General features: G+C 39.5%; 1 protein-coding gene across 6 annotated transcripts in view; it reads left to right on the plus strand.

Moving 5' to 3' along the window:
• Positions 1-16,447, plus strand: part of MAP9 (microtubule associated protein 9) — a 155,762-nt gene that overhangs the window by 56,299 nt on the left and 83,016 nt on the right. For 2 of the 6 annotated variants that reach the window (XR_003992268.1, XR_003992269.1), the window contains exon 11: positions 9,148-9,290. The exons of 2 other annotated variants lie outside the window; for them this stretch is intronic. Coding sequence is in view for 1 of the 4 variants with exons in the window: in XM_030492209.1 (XP_030348069.1) it covers positions 8,007-8,012 (6 nt within the window). In the remaining 3 variants the exon portion in view is untranslated. Of the gene's footprint in view, positions 1-8,006; positions 8,344-9,147; positions 9,291-16,447 lie in introns of those variants that run through there. 2 more of the 6 variants (XM_030492209.1, XM_030492208.1) reach the window with 2 other exon arrangements.

The raw sequence follows: 16,447 nt of genomic DNA on the forward strand, positions 1-16,447 counted from the left end.
GTCAGCTATTTATAGATTGCTCTCCTGAGCTTGTGTTGTCAAATGCATGAAGCAAACATAAACAACCCCAGCATTCTCCCATTTTCTGCTGCAGTCATCTTAGTGGCATCTTTTACAGGCACATTTTGATGAGATCTTTATAAACTGTCAAAAAGTAGAGTGTGTGGAAGGTACACTTGCACTCTGCTTGTCCTGTTTTGTCTCTGTCATCTTCTGTTATAAATCTGAGAAAGGAATGTAGAGAAGCATACTACCCAGCACCTCTACCTTGTTCAAATCATCACTGGGAGGGTTATCAAAGGCATCTGTTCACATACTGCTTGTGGCCATCAACTGACTAAGCAGCACTCTCACTCATGCAGTCAGTGGTGCCATCTTGTACTAACAGCTGACCAGCAGTTCTCCAGAAAAATAGCTTATACCCTAGGGAACAGCTGGGAGGAAACATTCATGGCAGTAGAGAAATTGGTATTTATTGCTACAGCTTCTGTAATCACAGACACTGCCCCGTTATGTAACAGGGCACTAATCCGACCATTAATTTTTCTGGTGGCAGTGGCATCCAGCAAGATAAGCATGGATGGACTGGATGCCATTTAGTGCTGCCTCTCACCCACCGTAAATGCCAGCTCTGTGTTCTTGCAGGCAGTCCTAGTCTGCTGCCCCTGGCCCATGATAGCCAATACAGTGCTGCTGTTGTTGTCAGATCCATGGAAGCTGCTGCCATGATGCCTGCTCTGGGATGAAAGTTTTCTTCTCCATCTGGAGCCTGCACACCTGATGAGTATTCTGCTGAGCTTGTTACTGCTTATCACCACCCTAACATTTCTAGTGGGATTGCCCTCTTTCAGAAACGTTTAGGCTTCCTTCTGAAGTGGCTTTGTACTTTAGAGATACCCAGATGGGTTGATTGATGCCTCAGCTGACCTCTGCCAAATCAAGCCAAATGCATGAAGAATGTTGTTATTCTTAGCTTTCACTCTAATTACTGCAAATTTTACTGCATTGTGAAATTTTCCAAAGCTAATTAGATGTTGGAATGGAAAAGCCTTCATAACCTTTCTGGGAAAATGATTTACTAACCCATGCTTGTTTCTGGCCAGTAAGATGCTGAAGAAGTTTTGCAAAAAGAAGATGTAGTAGACTTACTGCAATATCAGAGCACCTTTTATGCCAAAAGATATGTTTTAAGATGTACAGTAGTGTCATTTTGGATTAGACTATTTTTCTCAAGATGAAAAAAAGAAGTGCATTCCTACAGCCTAATTCTGGTCAGATGGGATTTCCAAAACCGTGTGGAAGTGTCGAGTGCTCTGAGTACCGACTTCCATCAGCTGCTGAGTTCTTGTCAAAGCTGCTTTGAAAATGCTGTCTGTTCAGCTTGCCTGCACTGGAGAAATTAGGCCAAATGGCCTTCCATTTCTCTGGAGGCTAGAACAGTCCAAAAAGAGTTTCTAAACAAGTTTATCAAGTTTAACTAATTACTACAATAGTACTTTGGAAAAGATGGCATTTCTGAGAGAGTTGCTTTTTATTCTTTAAGAGTTTTGAGGCAGACAGACAGATGTATTGCGATTGCTTGGAGTGCTTTTTGGTATGTTTGACTTCAGGCACAAGATTTATTTCCAATAAGCGCTGAAATATGTTACTAAGCCACCATATTCAAAAGAATGCCTTTTCTGAGGAGCAGTGTCTTTATTATTTGTTTTGTGTAAAACTTAAATCTCCCCTTACTTGTGGGAGATCATTGATTTTTCAGTAAGGAAAAGGAAAGTCACTCTAGTTCATCCAAGGCTGCTTTGTGAAAAATAGTAGTTACAATGGGGAAGAAAAATCTTGCAAAGGAGTCTTGGTTAATGGTTTCTCAGATGTGCTTAAATGAACACTTGCTTCTGTACCTGCTGGCATGAGCCTTCCCACTCTTGAGTGTGAGAAGCAACTGTTCTGTATTACCATCACTTAATGGCTACTTAAGTGCCTGGTCTATAATCTTTGACTTGTAACCTACCATGTTATTGAAATACACATTGAGAATAGGGGAAACATGCATGAATAAGTAAATAGCCTGTCAAACCAAAACTTTGTGCACATTTGCGAAGTGTAAATGTAGCTGGGACCACCACAAGTATCCTGTGGGTACATTATTTATTCAGATTTAAATGTGCATACTGTTTGGCTTTACAGCCTCCCAGAATTTGCAGGCTGGTTTGGCAAGTGGTGCAGAGCTGTGAACACAGCTGGTTGAAATTCCATTTGACTTGCACTTCTCATTTAAGTAAGGAAATGGCATGATATTTTGTTTCATCCGGCAATGGAAGGATTTCTCTGCCTTGAAGGAGATTTGCTATAGTAAGTGTTACTTGCCTGTAAAGATGAAACAACTGTATCATCTTGCTTTGATACTTGATTGGTTCCAGGATAAACCTCTTCTCTCTTTGGGCAGAACCTACCAACAGACAGATGCTTATGTGCTGAGCCACATTTTTCTCATAATTGAAGTGTGCAGTTACACCCATGCCTACCAGAGCAGAAATGTGCCCATGAGTCTATAGTGATAGGATTCAGGGACCAGTTACTGGCTTTTAGGATTGGCTATGCATTTTCTGCAGGACTAAGCAGTATGAAGGTAAAGCAAGAAAACTGAAGTTTAAGGATGCCCTTTGAAAGTACCAGAACTCTGTGCCGTGCTTTGGACAAGTGAAACCAAATCTGCAAAGCTTTTGAGAAATTTCATGAAACAAAACCAGCTTAAAAGATGGCTTGGTCTGATCAGAAGCTGAAAGCAGAACAGTGCCAGGGCTTGCAGCACACTACCTGGGAAGAAAATTCAACATATGCATCAGAACAAGATTTTGTTATGGTTCAGAGATACTTGACACTGAGGGGGAAAAAAAGGGATCTTTGCTGAATCAAGGCTGAACGTGATATAGTCCTTGCCTCCCACTGTAAAAGAATATCTTCAGAAATAATTTTCATCCATTTACTGGAGACATTAAAGGTACTCCTTAGGACATTCTTATGCTACTGAGATAATATTCTGAACAGTAGCTGGTGAATTAAATCAGCACCCTGGCTGCTACAGTCACATCTGTTGATTCTTCTGAGACCACTTTTGGGTTCCTTCTGTTCAGGAAGCTTCAATTATAGCTAAACACAACTCCTCACCACACACCCCTAACCCCTGCCGTACGAAAAACAAACTGCAGTGGGAAGACTAATGGGAATTGATATTAAGGACTAAAGTTGTTTGACTGAATCTTTTGAGCTACTTTATTTTAATCTCAGAATATATATTTGTTTCAAAATGAATTGCTTTTTTGTTGGGGAAAAAAAATCTCTTGCAACTGTTCCTTTCAAGTACAAAGAGTGGAATGTGGAAGCTCTAGATTTGATCTTCTGAGTAATAGTACTTGAAAAGCTACAGGGGCCATTTTTTTTGTATTTATTTTTTTCTTCCACTTTATGCTTAAAGACCAAAGTAAATTGACCTGATTTTCTTTCCTTTACTGAATTTTCTTTTCTGAGAGCATTAACAATTGAATATTATGCTTTCATTTCTGTACAGTTACAAATTTTTTCAAGCACTATTAAAGTCTGTAAAACTTCCTCCTTACTCATTATGCTGCACTTGCAGCCCAGAAAGTCAACTGTATTCTGGGCTGCATCAAAAAAAGTGTGACAGCAACAGGTCGAGGGAGGTGATCCTACCCCTCTACTCCACCCTTATGAGACCCCATCTGGAGTACTGCGTTCAGCTGTGGGATCCCCAAAAGAGGGATGTGGATCTGCTCGAGCAAGTCCAGAGGAGGACCACAAAGATGATCCGATGGCTGGAGCACCTCTCCTGTGGAGACAGGCTGAAGAAAGTCAGGCTTGTTCAGCCTGGAGAAGAGAAGGCTCAGGGGAGATCTTAGAGCAGCCTTCCAGCACCTAAGGGGGAGGCCTTCAAGAAATCTGGAGAGAGCATTTTTACAAGGGCATGTAGTGATAGGACAAAGGAGAATGGCTTTAAACTGACAGAGGGGAAGTTTAGATTAGACATTAGGAAGAAGTTCTTTACTGTGAGGGTGGTGAGGCACCGGCACAGGTTGCCCAGAGAAGCTGTGGCTGCCCCATCCCTGGCAGCGTTCAAGGCCAGGCTGGATGGTGCTTTGAGCAGCCTGGGCTAGTGGAAGGCGTCCCTGCCTGTGGCAGGGAAGTTGGAACTGAATGATCTTTGAGATCCTTTCCAACCCAAATCATTCTATGATCCTGTTCTATTTTCCTCAGGACCATAGCATATGTACGCACAAATAGTGCTCCAAATTCTGAATGAGTTCAAACTGAATCATGCTTCAGATTCTTTTAGTGAAGCAGACATTTTTATAAAAACACTTTGGCATTGACCTGGCTTTAATCCAGATTCTAACATACTTAGGGGGTTTTATTATCAAGATATTAAAAAAAAAATAAAAATGGTAATTTCAGAATATTTATGCAGTTAACACCATAAAATAGATAAATAGGCTTAGAGGAATTTTTGTGTTCTGTATAGAAAAAGTTAAACCTTCAGTGTGTTCTTAGACCCCTACATTTTAAACTTTGTATTTAAAAGTAATTAATCTCAGCAATTTACAATAGTCACTTGGGGTCTTAGAATTAATCTCTAGAAGGTTGTTGTTTTCTTTTTCTCTTTTTTTTTTTTTTCTTTTTTCGAAGAATAGCATCTGTTCAAGAGCTACTGAGAGACAGCTCAAGGAGTGAAGGGATCATGGTTGTTTCCATTGATATATCAAACAATTTGTGATGAGTTCTATTTATTCTTCCATTCTGCTTTGAACTAATAAGTTTGTATGGCACAGGGCATATATGAAAAATAGGTTTATTTCTTCAGTAGCTGGCCAACACAGGAAAAGTACCAAATTTTTGACTTACTATGTCAGCTTAATGATCCTGTGGTGATAGTTCCTCTCCCATTAGCACTTGCCTTCCAAATGCTTTAGCTGCCCAGTTCCACAGCAGCCAGAGTTAAGAGTTCCAAGAGCACTTGGAACTTGGAACACTTGGAAGCAGACCACTTCTTTCTCAGCCATAGCAGGGCTTCGTTTTTATTTGATTCTAGGCAGATGCCTTTTTCAGCACATTTATAGTGCACAATTCTGCATGATAAAACATAGCTCTCTACCCAGTATTTGTCAACCTTTTAAAATTCAAAGGATGCCTTCCCATTTCTGAAACAATCAACAGATCTTCTATACAACATTGCTGTAGCAGCTTCCTTTTATCAACTTCTGCAATTTTTGGCTAAGCTTTAAGCTTTCATTTCATATTTTACTCCTGTTCTTGAATACAGATATGTATATGGTCTTGGGTTTGGGGGCTTTTATTTACAGATGCTTTCTGAACTACATTCAGGTGCTTTTCTAGATCACAGAATGTGAAAAGCAAACATTTGAAAGCCATCAGGAACAAAGAACCTGTGCTTTTGCTAATTCTTTCATACATTGCTCTATTAATATTTTGGGAAAATCACATTGTGTCTGCACTTCAGGATCCAGTTGTTCCTAGACTTTTCATTGAGGTCTCTAAATTAGAAGCTATTATTTAGTACTGCCAAGAGCACTGCAAAAAGTGATCTGGTTTGCTCTTTCAGCACCACTGTGCTTCACAGCAACTTTTAATCCATGTTAATCTATTTATCTATACCACATTCCTTACTATTAGGAAAATTAACAGTGAGATCTTAATTTGACTGCATTTCCATAGTATGAAGTTGCAATAGGAATTAAAAGATATTACAGGAGACTGCAGAATAAAGACACTGACAAAATTGCAAGCCCGCACCATAAACGCACTGAAGTCTACATGTTATTCTACCCTTACTTAAAGCTTCCCTAGCTTGAGGACACCCACCCATTGAGTATACAGTAACTCCATGTGTCCCAAAATTCAATTTACGATATTTCCTCCATAAGTTTTGTATAGCTTTCAGCTGTTTCTCACATGAAGCGTGGCTGAGATACCACCTGGAGTTTCCATGGAATATTGGTCTTTAAGTGTATGATTTAATAAGGCATGCTTAACGGTAAGCACTGAACTTGTTATGCTTCTGCATCAGAAATACTTCAAACTGGATGGGTCATGTAAGGTTTCCATATTATTTCTAATTTCATGAAACAGCTTTTGGCAAGACTCACAAAGAATCACTTCAGATAAGCATATATTCTGTGATAAAACAAAGTCAATAAATGGATGGACTAAATACATGATTGTCTCTTGTCAATAAGTAAAATGAAATGAGAGAGGACATCTGTGACCACAGAAGAATTTAGATAATAGAAAATGGAACACATTTTACATTGGAAGACTTGTACTGAATCTAAAAAGATGGGTCTTACTCTCCCAGTGTTGTTTCTGTACTCTATAATGAAAAATATATTGGATATTATTTTTCTGTAGACAAAATGGTTTTTATTTTGCTGAATGGTAGAATAATTTAGCCCCTAAACAGCCAGAATATGCATCTTGCCACGAAGTTTGTATTTCGAAAACTGGCAGTATGAAAGTACCTCAATTATAAAAGAAATCACAACTGCTTGAAGTTTTAACTTTAGATCAAGAAAAGCCTACTTAGTAAAACAAGACATAAGTAGAGACTACTATTAAAATGTAGCTCAGCACAGGTTTGTGAACTCAGCTTTGGAAAGGATGCTTGCATGATAATCTAATTCCTGGAAAGAAAAAGTGACAGCATGTGTTTAAGTATGTTCTGGACATCATAAATATCACAAGGGGATTTTGAAAATCTGCTTTTAATTTGAGAGTACAATGTTCTGCTTATCTAGTAATAATTTTTGTTATGAATACTCACGTTATTTACTAGCGTTTTGAGTCATAGAGTTAGTACCAGATTCCAAGTCACCACCTGCAAATGTGAAATGAAAGACTATATTTTATAGACTTTACGTGTCTCAGTATGTGGTGTGTTCCTTTCTTCTTAGAGTAATGCTGTGATCACTCAGTTGGGAACCTCTGCTTCACTGGGTGCTTCAGGGGTACTCTCTGACCTGGCACTATCCTTGTCTTAAGTTACCTAGAAGGGCTCACCGTCCATCCATCCTAGTACCTGTAACCAGTGGCTGATGGGGTCACTGTTGGCACCAGGGGTTGTGGCAGACACAAACCTGGATGACGTAAATGCTGAGCCCTAAGCCTGACGGTGGGTCATAGGGAGGATAAAGGTTAATATCTTAGTGTGGGCTTGGAGGTGGATACATCCCCCATCTCCATTCAGATTGCTAAGCCAAGTTGTGCTAAAATTTATTTTAGCTGCCTAACTGCCTGTTTAGACAATCAGCATCCATACAAGAAGGAAAATCTGTTAAAGATTACTTCCTACTCACTTAAACTGTAGCTACTCTGGAGAACTTTTGCTTCATTTTAACACAACGGTAGTTTCACTGTTCCATTCCCATCACCGATAAACAAAGACAAGTTGAACTAAATATCATGGACTTCGTAACAACTTGAAAATTAGTTAAAACTATTAAGTTCTATCAATTGAAATATATCAATTAAAGTGACATAAGGAACATGATTAATTGTTTTAGATAGTAAGATAAGCTATTGAAACTAATGTGTTTTATCTAGCATTTCACTGGTAGCATAAAATAATTACAGAGTAAATCTGGAGGAAAATTGTGATCCACCTAATGCTTTCTATTAACTTTGAAAACAAACCCCAGTCTGTTTCTCACACACAGCTTCCCAACAATACCTACTGCTGCTTCTAGTGGATCAACAAATGAGATACTCCTTACAGAGGAGGATGTTTCAGTTATGTGTGGCAGACTTTATTTTCTTATGTAGATATATTTTCTAGTATATGTATATGCTCTGCAAGAATGACAGTGTATAGTGTACCATCTGCTCATTTCTACTCTTTCCATTTTTATCATCAGTAGAGACTGAAGTTTTTAATTTTTCTCAGTGCTCTAACTGAATTTCTTTTTCTTTTCTTTCCTAAGTCTTAGGAAAAGAGCCCACAGACAGAACTGAGTAGTCAGCAAATCCACATACTCAAGGGAACAAAAAAGACCAAGTGCACACTGGTTACTGGTTTAATACCTGACAAATCTGTCCAGAGACAATGGCTGAGGATCCGTATACACTCATGTAAATGAAGGAACTTCATTGCTTTGAGATGAGCCTTGTAAACCTATTTTCTGGAGAGTCTTTATGATGCAGTTGCATCCTTAGCTTCTATAACTCAATACCATTTTTGATTAATTGTTTATTCAGCTAAGAAATCTTCTTATGAATACTGTTTGGGGTTTTAAGCATACAATAAATTTAAAAATACTGTTATTTTATTCTTCTGTCTTTATATTTACTGAATGTCCCAGAAATATATGATACAAATTTTTCTGTGACTCCCTTGTACGCTTCTGTGCGGAGACCACAAAGCATTTGTCACCAATAGTTACATTTTGGAATAATGTCCTCATTTCACTGTGTTCCAGTGTTAATACCCAAACCAGTCACTTAAGTATGTTCAGCCACAGGTTCCTTATGCTGTCTTCATGGTGTTTTCTGGTCAAACTGTACCTCTGTTTTATTGGAGCTTACTGGAGAGGTCCACTATTGGACTAACCCATCCCGAAGATGTACAGAAGGGTTTGAGGGTTTATTTGGTTGGTTATTTGCTTGCTTTTTCCACCCTGAACTGATCTATACTCTCCCAGACACAGCTACTCTTGCAGTATGGCTAACACCTGCCTTTCTGCTGGACCGACCATGCTGCCAGTAGAGCTCTTCCTGAGGTGTCACACCAAAGCTGTGGCCACTCCTGAGGACTTCAGTAATCAAGGACCATGCCATTTCTTCACTTTAACTCAATCTGTGAAAAGTCTTTTCTTAGGTGCGTGGCCATTACCAGGCTGCATGAACACAGTAATTTTCACAACAGTCAGGTTCTTCATTCCCATTCAACTTACAGTGAATCATCTCTGGGGATGAGCTGTTGTCTGTATATTTTGTTTGCCCTTCACAAAATATTCATATTGACTTTTTTCTTTAGCAAAATAACATGTGGTATGATCAAGAAAAAAATAAATAATTCCACTAGAGTCTAAAAAACAAACACTGACCTTGTTTTCTCATTTGCAGTCAGAGATGAAATCCTACTAACTGAGTGATTGTACAACCAAGGGATTGAGCTAGAAGAGATTGTCTCAGAAATATGGATAGCTGAAAAAGGTAGAGACTAGTAACCTGTGAGATCTCTCTCCCTGTGGCTCTCATTCCAAAAGGTAAGGCATAGGGAAAGCCAATGCGCATCAGAGAAAAATTGCAGTAGTAAAGAGACAAGTCTAAACTGAAAAGAGGGAATAATGTGCAGATAATTTGTATTAGTGTTAAATGCACCTCTAAATCTTGGATACTGTCGTGGTTTAAGCTGAACCCAGGACAGATGCTTATATAAAGCTGTGAATCTTCCAAGGATTATGAATCATGATTTTCATGATTAATGAATCATCATTTGATAAAAAACAAATACCCAGAGGTGTCAAAAACAACCTATCAAATCATAATATTAAAGGGGCTGGAAACACAAAAGATAACAAATATTTTGAGGTAAAGTGTGATTAATCTGAATGTTTTTGGCTAATAAACCACCCTCTCAACTACTGTCCTTCTAATTTATATCATTTTCATGTGATTTAGGATACGGTATTTATGGGTTTAAACTTACACAGGGGAAGTTCGGGATAGATATAAGGAAGAAGTTCTTTACTGTGAGGGTGGTGAGGCACTCGAACGGGTTGCCCAAGGAAGTTGTGAATGCTCCATCCCTGGCAGTGTCCAAGGCCAGGTTGAACGGAGTCTTGGGTGACATGGTTTAGTGCGAGGTGTCCCTGCCCATGGCAGGGGTGTTGGAACTAGATGATCTTAAGGTCCTTTCCAGCCCTAACTGTTCTATGATTCTATGATTTGAGATAATTGTACTGTAGCCTGTCAATTAAAGAAAAATAGCAATTGGAGACCATGGCATAGGTAACAGTAATGTTTGAATTAGCCATAAATTACAATTTTAAACAATCTGAGGTGGGGGGTTTCACTGTTAGAAAATACTGTCACATCAGAACTAGCAGTTAGTTAGTTCTCTTTGCACAAAATTGTCCGGAACTGTGGGACCACAGCATTCTAACCAAACCTGGCTGCAGTGCAGATAGAAAATCCTGAAGAAATCATCTGTAATGAAGAAATTGCTCCACAAATGAATAATTTTCCCATTATGAAAAATGATAATTAAGATTCTTACTAATTTAATCATTCTTTAATTATATTGGATTTGGGAAAGGAGGCATTCTAGTTTTTAACTGTCCTAGTTCATCGATGGCAAATTCTTCCCTACAATATCTCATCATTTAAAGTACTTGGATTACTTGTTTCTGTGAAGATCAGTTCTGTAAATGCAAACTGTTCAGCTACAAATGTTCACCTCAGGAGAAAGTCAAAATTAGCTTTGAAACAACTAGTACATAAACTATGCCATTTCATTTTTTATGAACATGGCATGATTAAAATTTAATTATTTGCATGTTAGTTGAAAGTTAGCAGGAAAAAAAAAAAGCTGCTAGTTTGAATTTTAATGTAAATGGGTAGCCACGGTGTAATCTTCCTGGACAGCAAAATTATTCTACATGACTCCTTTCTGCCCCACGCTGCCAGGACCAAGATTGGGAAAATGGCCAGTGTTGAATAAAAATACCTCACCCGAGATGGGTTCTCCTAGTCTGACAGCCTAGGGACAGGGTCAAGGCTGGAGCTCTCTGGAGCTGCTGCTAGAGCCTTTACCATATTGAACTGTGGCTTGAGGCACCATGGAAAGAGAAAGGGAAAGCACATGTTTTCCTAGGAGTGTAAGTGGTGAGCATCCTGTCGTTGGCTATTGAAGGAGAAAGGAAAGTGCAGTCAGCTAGTAACAGTCTCTGGTGAATTACCTGGATCCTACCAGAAACTGGTACTTCTGTATCATATTGCATGGGGGTTTATGAGTGTGCCAGCTCCCATCAGCCCCTGCTGGAGCCTAAACATAGGTTACAGTACTGCTGACCTGACCTTGCTTCTCCTCTTCTCTCTTCTCTGCAACACAGTGATTAAAAATCACACCAATGACTTAAAAGACAGACTACCAGCTACCAGCATCAAATTGCCCTGAACTGCAGTTTAAAGATGGATTCTTTAAAGACAGTGGGTAAGCTACAGCTTTGCCATTTGTCTCAGTGTGAGTATTATCCTGGAACGAGTCAGGAAACAGGCTGTAATTGGAGCCGCTGTTCTTTTATTGATTACTTTCTCTGACTCCTAAGTGCGTACAGCAGAGGGGAAGGGAAGGAGAATTCAATATATTGTTTTTGTGCCAAACCTAGGGCTGGATCAATCTTTGCACTCTTCACGAATCAGTTGAACCCTGCTCCTCTCAGTCTGACATCTCTGATCTGAGGGACCTCAGCAGCAGTGACTTCTTCCCTTTGCTTCTTGAGGAGGAATGAGTGAGATGTTAGAAAAATGCTTCATAAAGACAAGGGAAGGGGATTGCTGCTACTCCAAGACTGGTATGCAGAATCATAGAATCACTGAGGTTGGAAAAGACCTTTAAGATCATTGAGTCCAACTGTAATATGCCTGACCTGTGTTCCATTTAGTATGGATATGGCATCAGTTTACTCCCTCCCAGCATCACTCTGCATACCCTGACAAAAAAAACCCAAAACAACCAAGGGAGGTCAGGCCAGCAGACACTTGTTTCCTTCTCATCTGCCTAGATGCCACAGGATATATCTGATCTACCCATGTTGGAAGGCAAATTGAGGCTTACATACCTTTCACCCACTGTGCAATTCAGGGCTATGCAACAAGCTAGATACAGATAAAGGAAAGAAATAATCTCTTGTATGTGGCCGGCTGACTGACTGCTGGTAGCATGTCTCTCCCCTGGCAGCCTGCTGTCAACCTGGCATACATCAGCCTCATATTCTGTGTGAGTCTCCTTCGTTAAGAAAAGGAATAGAGTGTTTGAAAGCTCCTTGTTGGGCTCACAGCTGGATTTGAGAACCAGACAAGAAGTTATCTGGGGCTGACGTGGCAGTCTTTGACATGGCTTCACTTCTTAGGAGAGCTCACATCCCAAACAGCAACAGAAGGAAGAAACAGCTGTATTCCCATGGTGCCATATTTCTGGCTTCTCTTCAGATGCATGCCGTCAGCCTGACCCAGGATAGAAATAAACTGCCCACCCTGAAGTCCACACTGGAACTAACCACAGGCTCTTCTCACCCTGGCCTGTGCCTTCACCGGGCGATATTCTTGGGTCCAAAATAAAGAAGCACGAATGTAAGAATAGACTACATAGAATAATAATTAGTAATACCATGTTTGCATTCACTAATAATTCACAGGCAGCAGCCACAAGAATGCGTTTTACTATTAGATATAAATAATTACTAACAATACTAGTTACTAGTAATATTGTTTACATTTTCTTTCCTGATCAATAACATACACTATTCAAGTTCTCTTTCTTACCATATGGTAGAGGGGTTTTCTCTCTTAAAGCTAATTTTCTTTTCCACCCCACTACTTTCTCTTTGTAAAACAAGTCAACTCTTTCCTGAAATCTGATGGCTCTGCTGTCCCACTCTAGAGCAGACAGCCAGTTTTGTTTTCATGCCAATTAGTGATTTTCTGATGCTGACAGACATACGAGAGAGTGATAGATCAAATTAATTCTAATTTCTGAAGTGAGCTGGCATTTGAACCCAGCTAATTTAAAATGTTCTTTCTGTGTTTAGTCTGCTCAAGTAATTTGACTGCAAGCCTGTTTCAGTCCTGTCTTTACAGCTTGGGTGGTTGGGTACATGGAGCAGTGAGACCTAACTACTTGCTCATTATGCCAAACAGATGTAAGCAAATTGGCAGATTATGTGCACGTGATTCCCTATGTTAATTGCCTGTTCTGTTTTACAACAGCTTTTTAGGGCCATGGGGCTGCTCAGCTTACCCTTTCCTGGGGGACAGCTCCTCCTCAGCAGGCCATCTAAGGGCCATCACCTGGAGAAGGGTGGTAGAGAGTATGAGGTCTATCCATCTCCTGAGACAGTTCTCTGTTTGTTTCTATTATTTTCTTGCTTTCCATGACTCACAAGCATCACAATATTGTTTGAATCAGCCTAGCATAAATATGTTTTTAAAACACTCATTTGTCTTTGTTTCCACAGCCACCCTTTCCATTCTCAATTTCTATCTTTCATTTCTCTCAACTTCTATCTTTGCTATTTCATCACGAATTTACTTCCAGGCCTCTTTCCAAGGTATGCAAAGGTATCTGCATCAAAAAATGACTCTTCTTCTGAAGAGTCTGTATGATTTTCATTTTAAATAATGAAAGCCTAAGATTGTTTTTCTGTGGAAATTTGTTTATTTTTTTTAATGGAAAACAGGCACAGCCTATAGAAATTGTTTTAATCAAAACCTCAATGTTTCCACTGAAGAAGTAATGATGAGCATATTTGACAAGTAAACGTAGGCAGGAAGAGAATGCTTTTTCTTTTGACAACATTGGTTTACCATTTCTAGGCTCTTGCAGTTCCTTACACTTTAAATTTACACAATATGAAATTATTGTCAATTATGCTAATCTTTTTAATACACATTCTCAATATTGATAATACTGTAATCTTTAAGACATTTAATTGTTTTCACATTTTATCTTCCTTCAGGCTTGATAGGCAATGAATCCCTTTCCACACTTTCTTTACTTTTAGGCTTTCCCTTATAAAGCATGTGGTCTTAATACAGTTTGACCTAGTTCTGCATCTGTCTAATGAACGTGTTTCTACTGTAGCCAGCTTTCCTTATCCTTTTGCTTTACTCTCATCCGATTCTTGGAGGAAAATGGAAAGTCTTTCCATGGCTTTTCAAAGCAAAATCAGACATTCCACATTCTGGTAGATATCTGTTTTTTGTATAGTTTAGGCTCTGTCGAAATAAGGTTAGGAGACTGCCATTACATATTACTGGGACAATGAAAAACCATTTGCTTTTGAGAAATGGGAAAGCTTAGGAAAAGGCATCTCCCTTCCCTCACACAGCTGTCACGCTTTGGCCTTCTCTTGCTCAGAATATGTGCAGGACTGGAAGGTTTCGGACCATTTTCCTAATCTGGTTCAATACACACTATCAAAAAGGATTTGAGGGTCTGCAATACAAAGTGAAAATGCTTTCAGTGTGCTTTTGAAAGAGTTTGGCTGTGCTCTCCGCTTTAATCATGATGAATTGTAAAGGGTCAAGTCAGTTCTTAAAGAATTAGTAAATGGCAGAACAAGTGCTATGTATATCCAGAGTGATGGAGGCTCCTCTGATATGAGGGCAGAGGTTACTCATCTCTACTGTACCTTGTGCTCCTTGGTTTTATGTTTATACAAAAAAACTCACCCAGATTTCTGAAAACAGAGAGTCAGCTTTCGAAAAACTGATGACTGAAGGAGTGAAAGCATTAACTTTCTCATTAAATGCTAGTTACTGATAACACTTGACTGACCTACAAAAGTCTTAAACAAGAAAAAGGTATTTCTAGAGTGCCTGGGGAAATTATCCATGGCTAAATTTTCTTTAGATTTCAGAAACTATGTTAATCATCTTATGCTTTCAAGTTTCATAATATGGTTCGAGTTAGGGCTGAGCTAGGCAGTTGTTACTTATGCTGCTTGGTCTCATGCACTGCAATAGGCTTATTGCCTGAATGAGAGCTTCAGGATCTAGCATAGAGGTCTATTAATGAGCTGGCTAGCTAACCTGTTTGGTGCATATGGAAAGTGAATAAACCCCAAAGGAGATTTGGAAAACTGGAAGAGCCCATGCTGTAGTATAAAGCCTCAGCTCTAAGGAAGAGGGGATCTTAATATGTATTGCCTTCCTGCTGCCACTGCATACTAAACTCCCTGGTGTACTCTGTATGGCAACTTCAGAAGTGATAGGAGGATTCAGGGCTTCTGTGCTCGCCAGAAGCCAGGACATTTGGCATCCTTACTTCTGCTATCTGTGCACTCTCTCTGGCCAGGAGTGCCTGCTGCTCTCCTTCCCAGAGCACAGACTTGGCACCAGGCAGGGCAATGCACAACTGTTTTCCATTCCTTTTGACAGGACTTCCTTGGTGCTTTCTGGGGAGGAGGATAGCACCTGCAAGAGCTAGGCAAAAAGAAATTTTACCACTCCACATCTGAAAAATGGTTTTTACATATTTTATTTCTATTGCGAGAAGCCTTGAGCCAGCCCTGGCTGTGCATCTAAGAGCCATATTTAGAAGTCTTCTGTAAACTGTGGTAAGGGGTTGTGCGCATTTGTCTGTATACCTCAAATGCTGGAACAGTCATGTTTATGCAATGGGATGGTCCAAAATATTTTGACTGATATTTTGACTTGCGATGAGCAGCAAATTTAAGGGCAAGCCTTTAGCCTTGTCAAAAAGGCCATAGTTCAGAATAATCAGATGTCCATCATTCAGAAGACCAGACATCCAAGTGAATAAAACTCATCCTGCTTCAACCACCTACTTCAAACCTGCCATCCAACTCCTTGAGGTAGACCTCCCAGGTTTGAGCAGACATGCATACACACTAAGCCAGCACTTCTGCACGCAAAAGTCCTACTGAAGGACACAGAAAAACCTGGATTATAAGAAATGGCATATAGTCGATAGTACATAGCATCAGGCTAACTGGCATGTGTCGTGCTGCCACTGCTGTCCCTGGTCCCGGGGATGCAGAAGACAAAGTCTGTTTTCAGCCATCTGCTGATGCCAGCCCAGCACCTTTCAAAGGCACCATATTCACAGCAACAGTAATAACTGCAGGCAGCAGAGGAAAGATTTGGAAGCAGCAGTATTTTCCAGTTAGAATCTCGTGTCTCAAATAATGAGATGCTTGATGCCTGCCTTTTGCTGATAGCTGGCCTACTGCTTGCTTTTATAAGAAATGATTTGCTGATGAAAAGCCAAGCAGCAAAATGCTGAATTTATTTATTACTATGTAATTTAATGTGAAAAGAGATAAAAACAGCCTGTATCCTTGGCTAATGACTAAATATTGATTTCCTAGCAGTTGTTTTATCTTCACCCAAATCATCATTTATTGATGGAAGCAGTTCAGTCTCTGGTTTAAATAGGATTTGCTGAAGTTTATGTATCCTGTACATAATTTGTATGTCTACCAGTAAAACCTTTACATATATTGGAGTAGCTGCATTGTTGCCTAAGTGATATCCTAATAGATCTTTAAATAATTAGCAGTGAATGGGAATATGGTAAATACAATAGGGAGAAGAACTAAGGAAATGTAGTTGAAAATATCATGCAAAGTCATTATATAATGCTATCTTATAGTAATATAATTATAATCTACGGACT

Source organism: Strigops habroptila, chromosome 7 (genome assembly GCF_004027225.2).
Source record: "Strigops habroptila isolate Jane chromosome 7, bStrHab1.2.pri, whole genome shotgun sequence".
NCBI lineage: Eukaryota > Metazoa > Chordata > Aves > Psittaciformes > Psittacidae > Strigops > Strigops habroptila.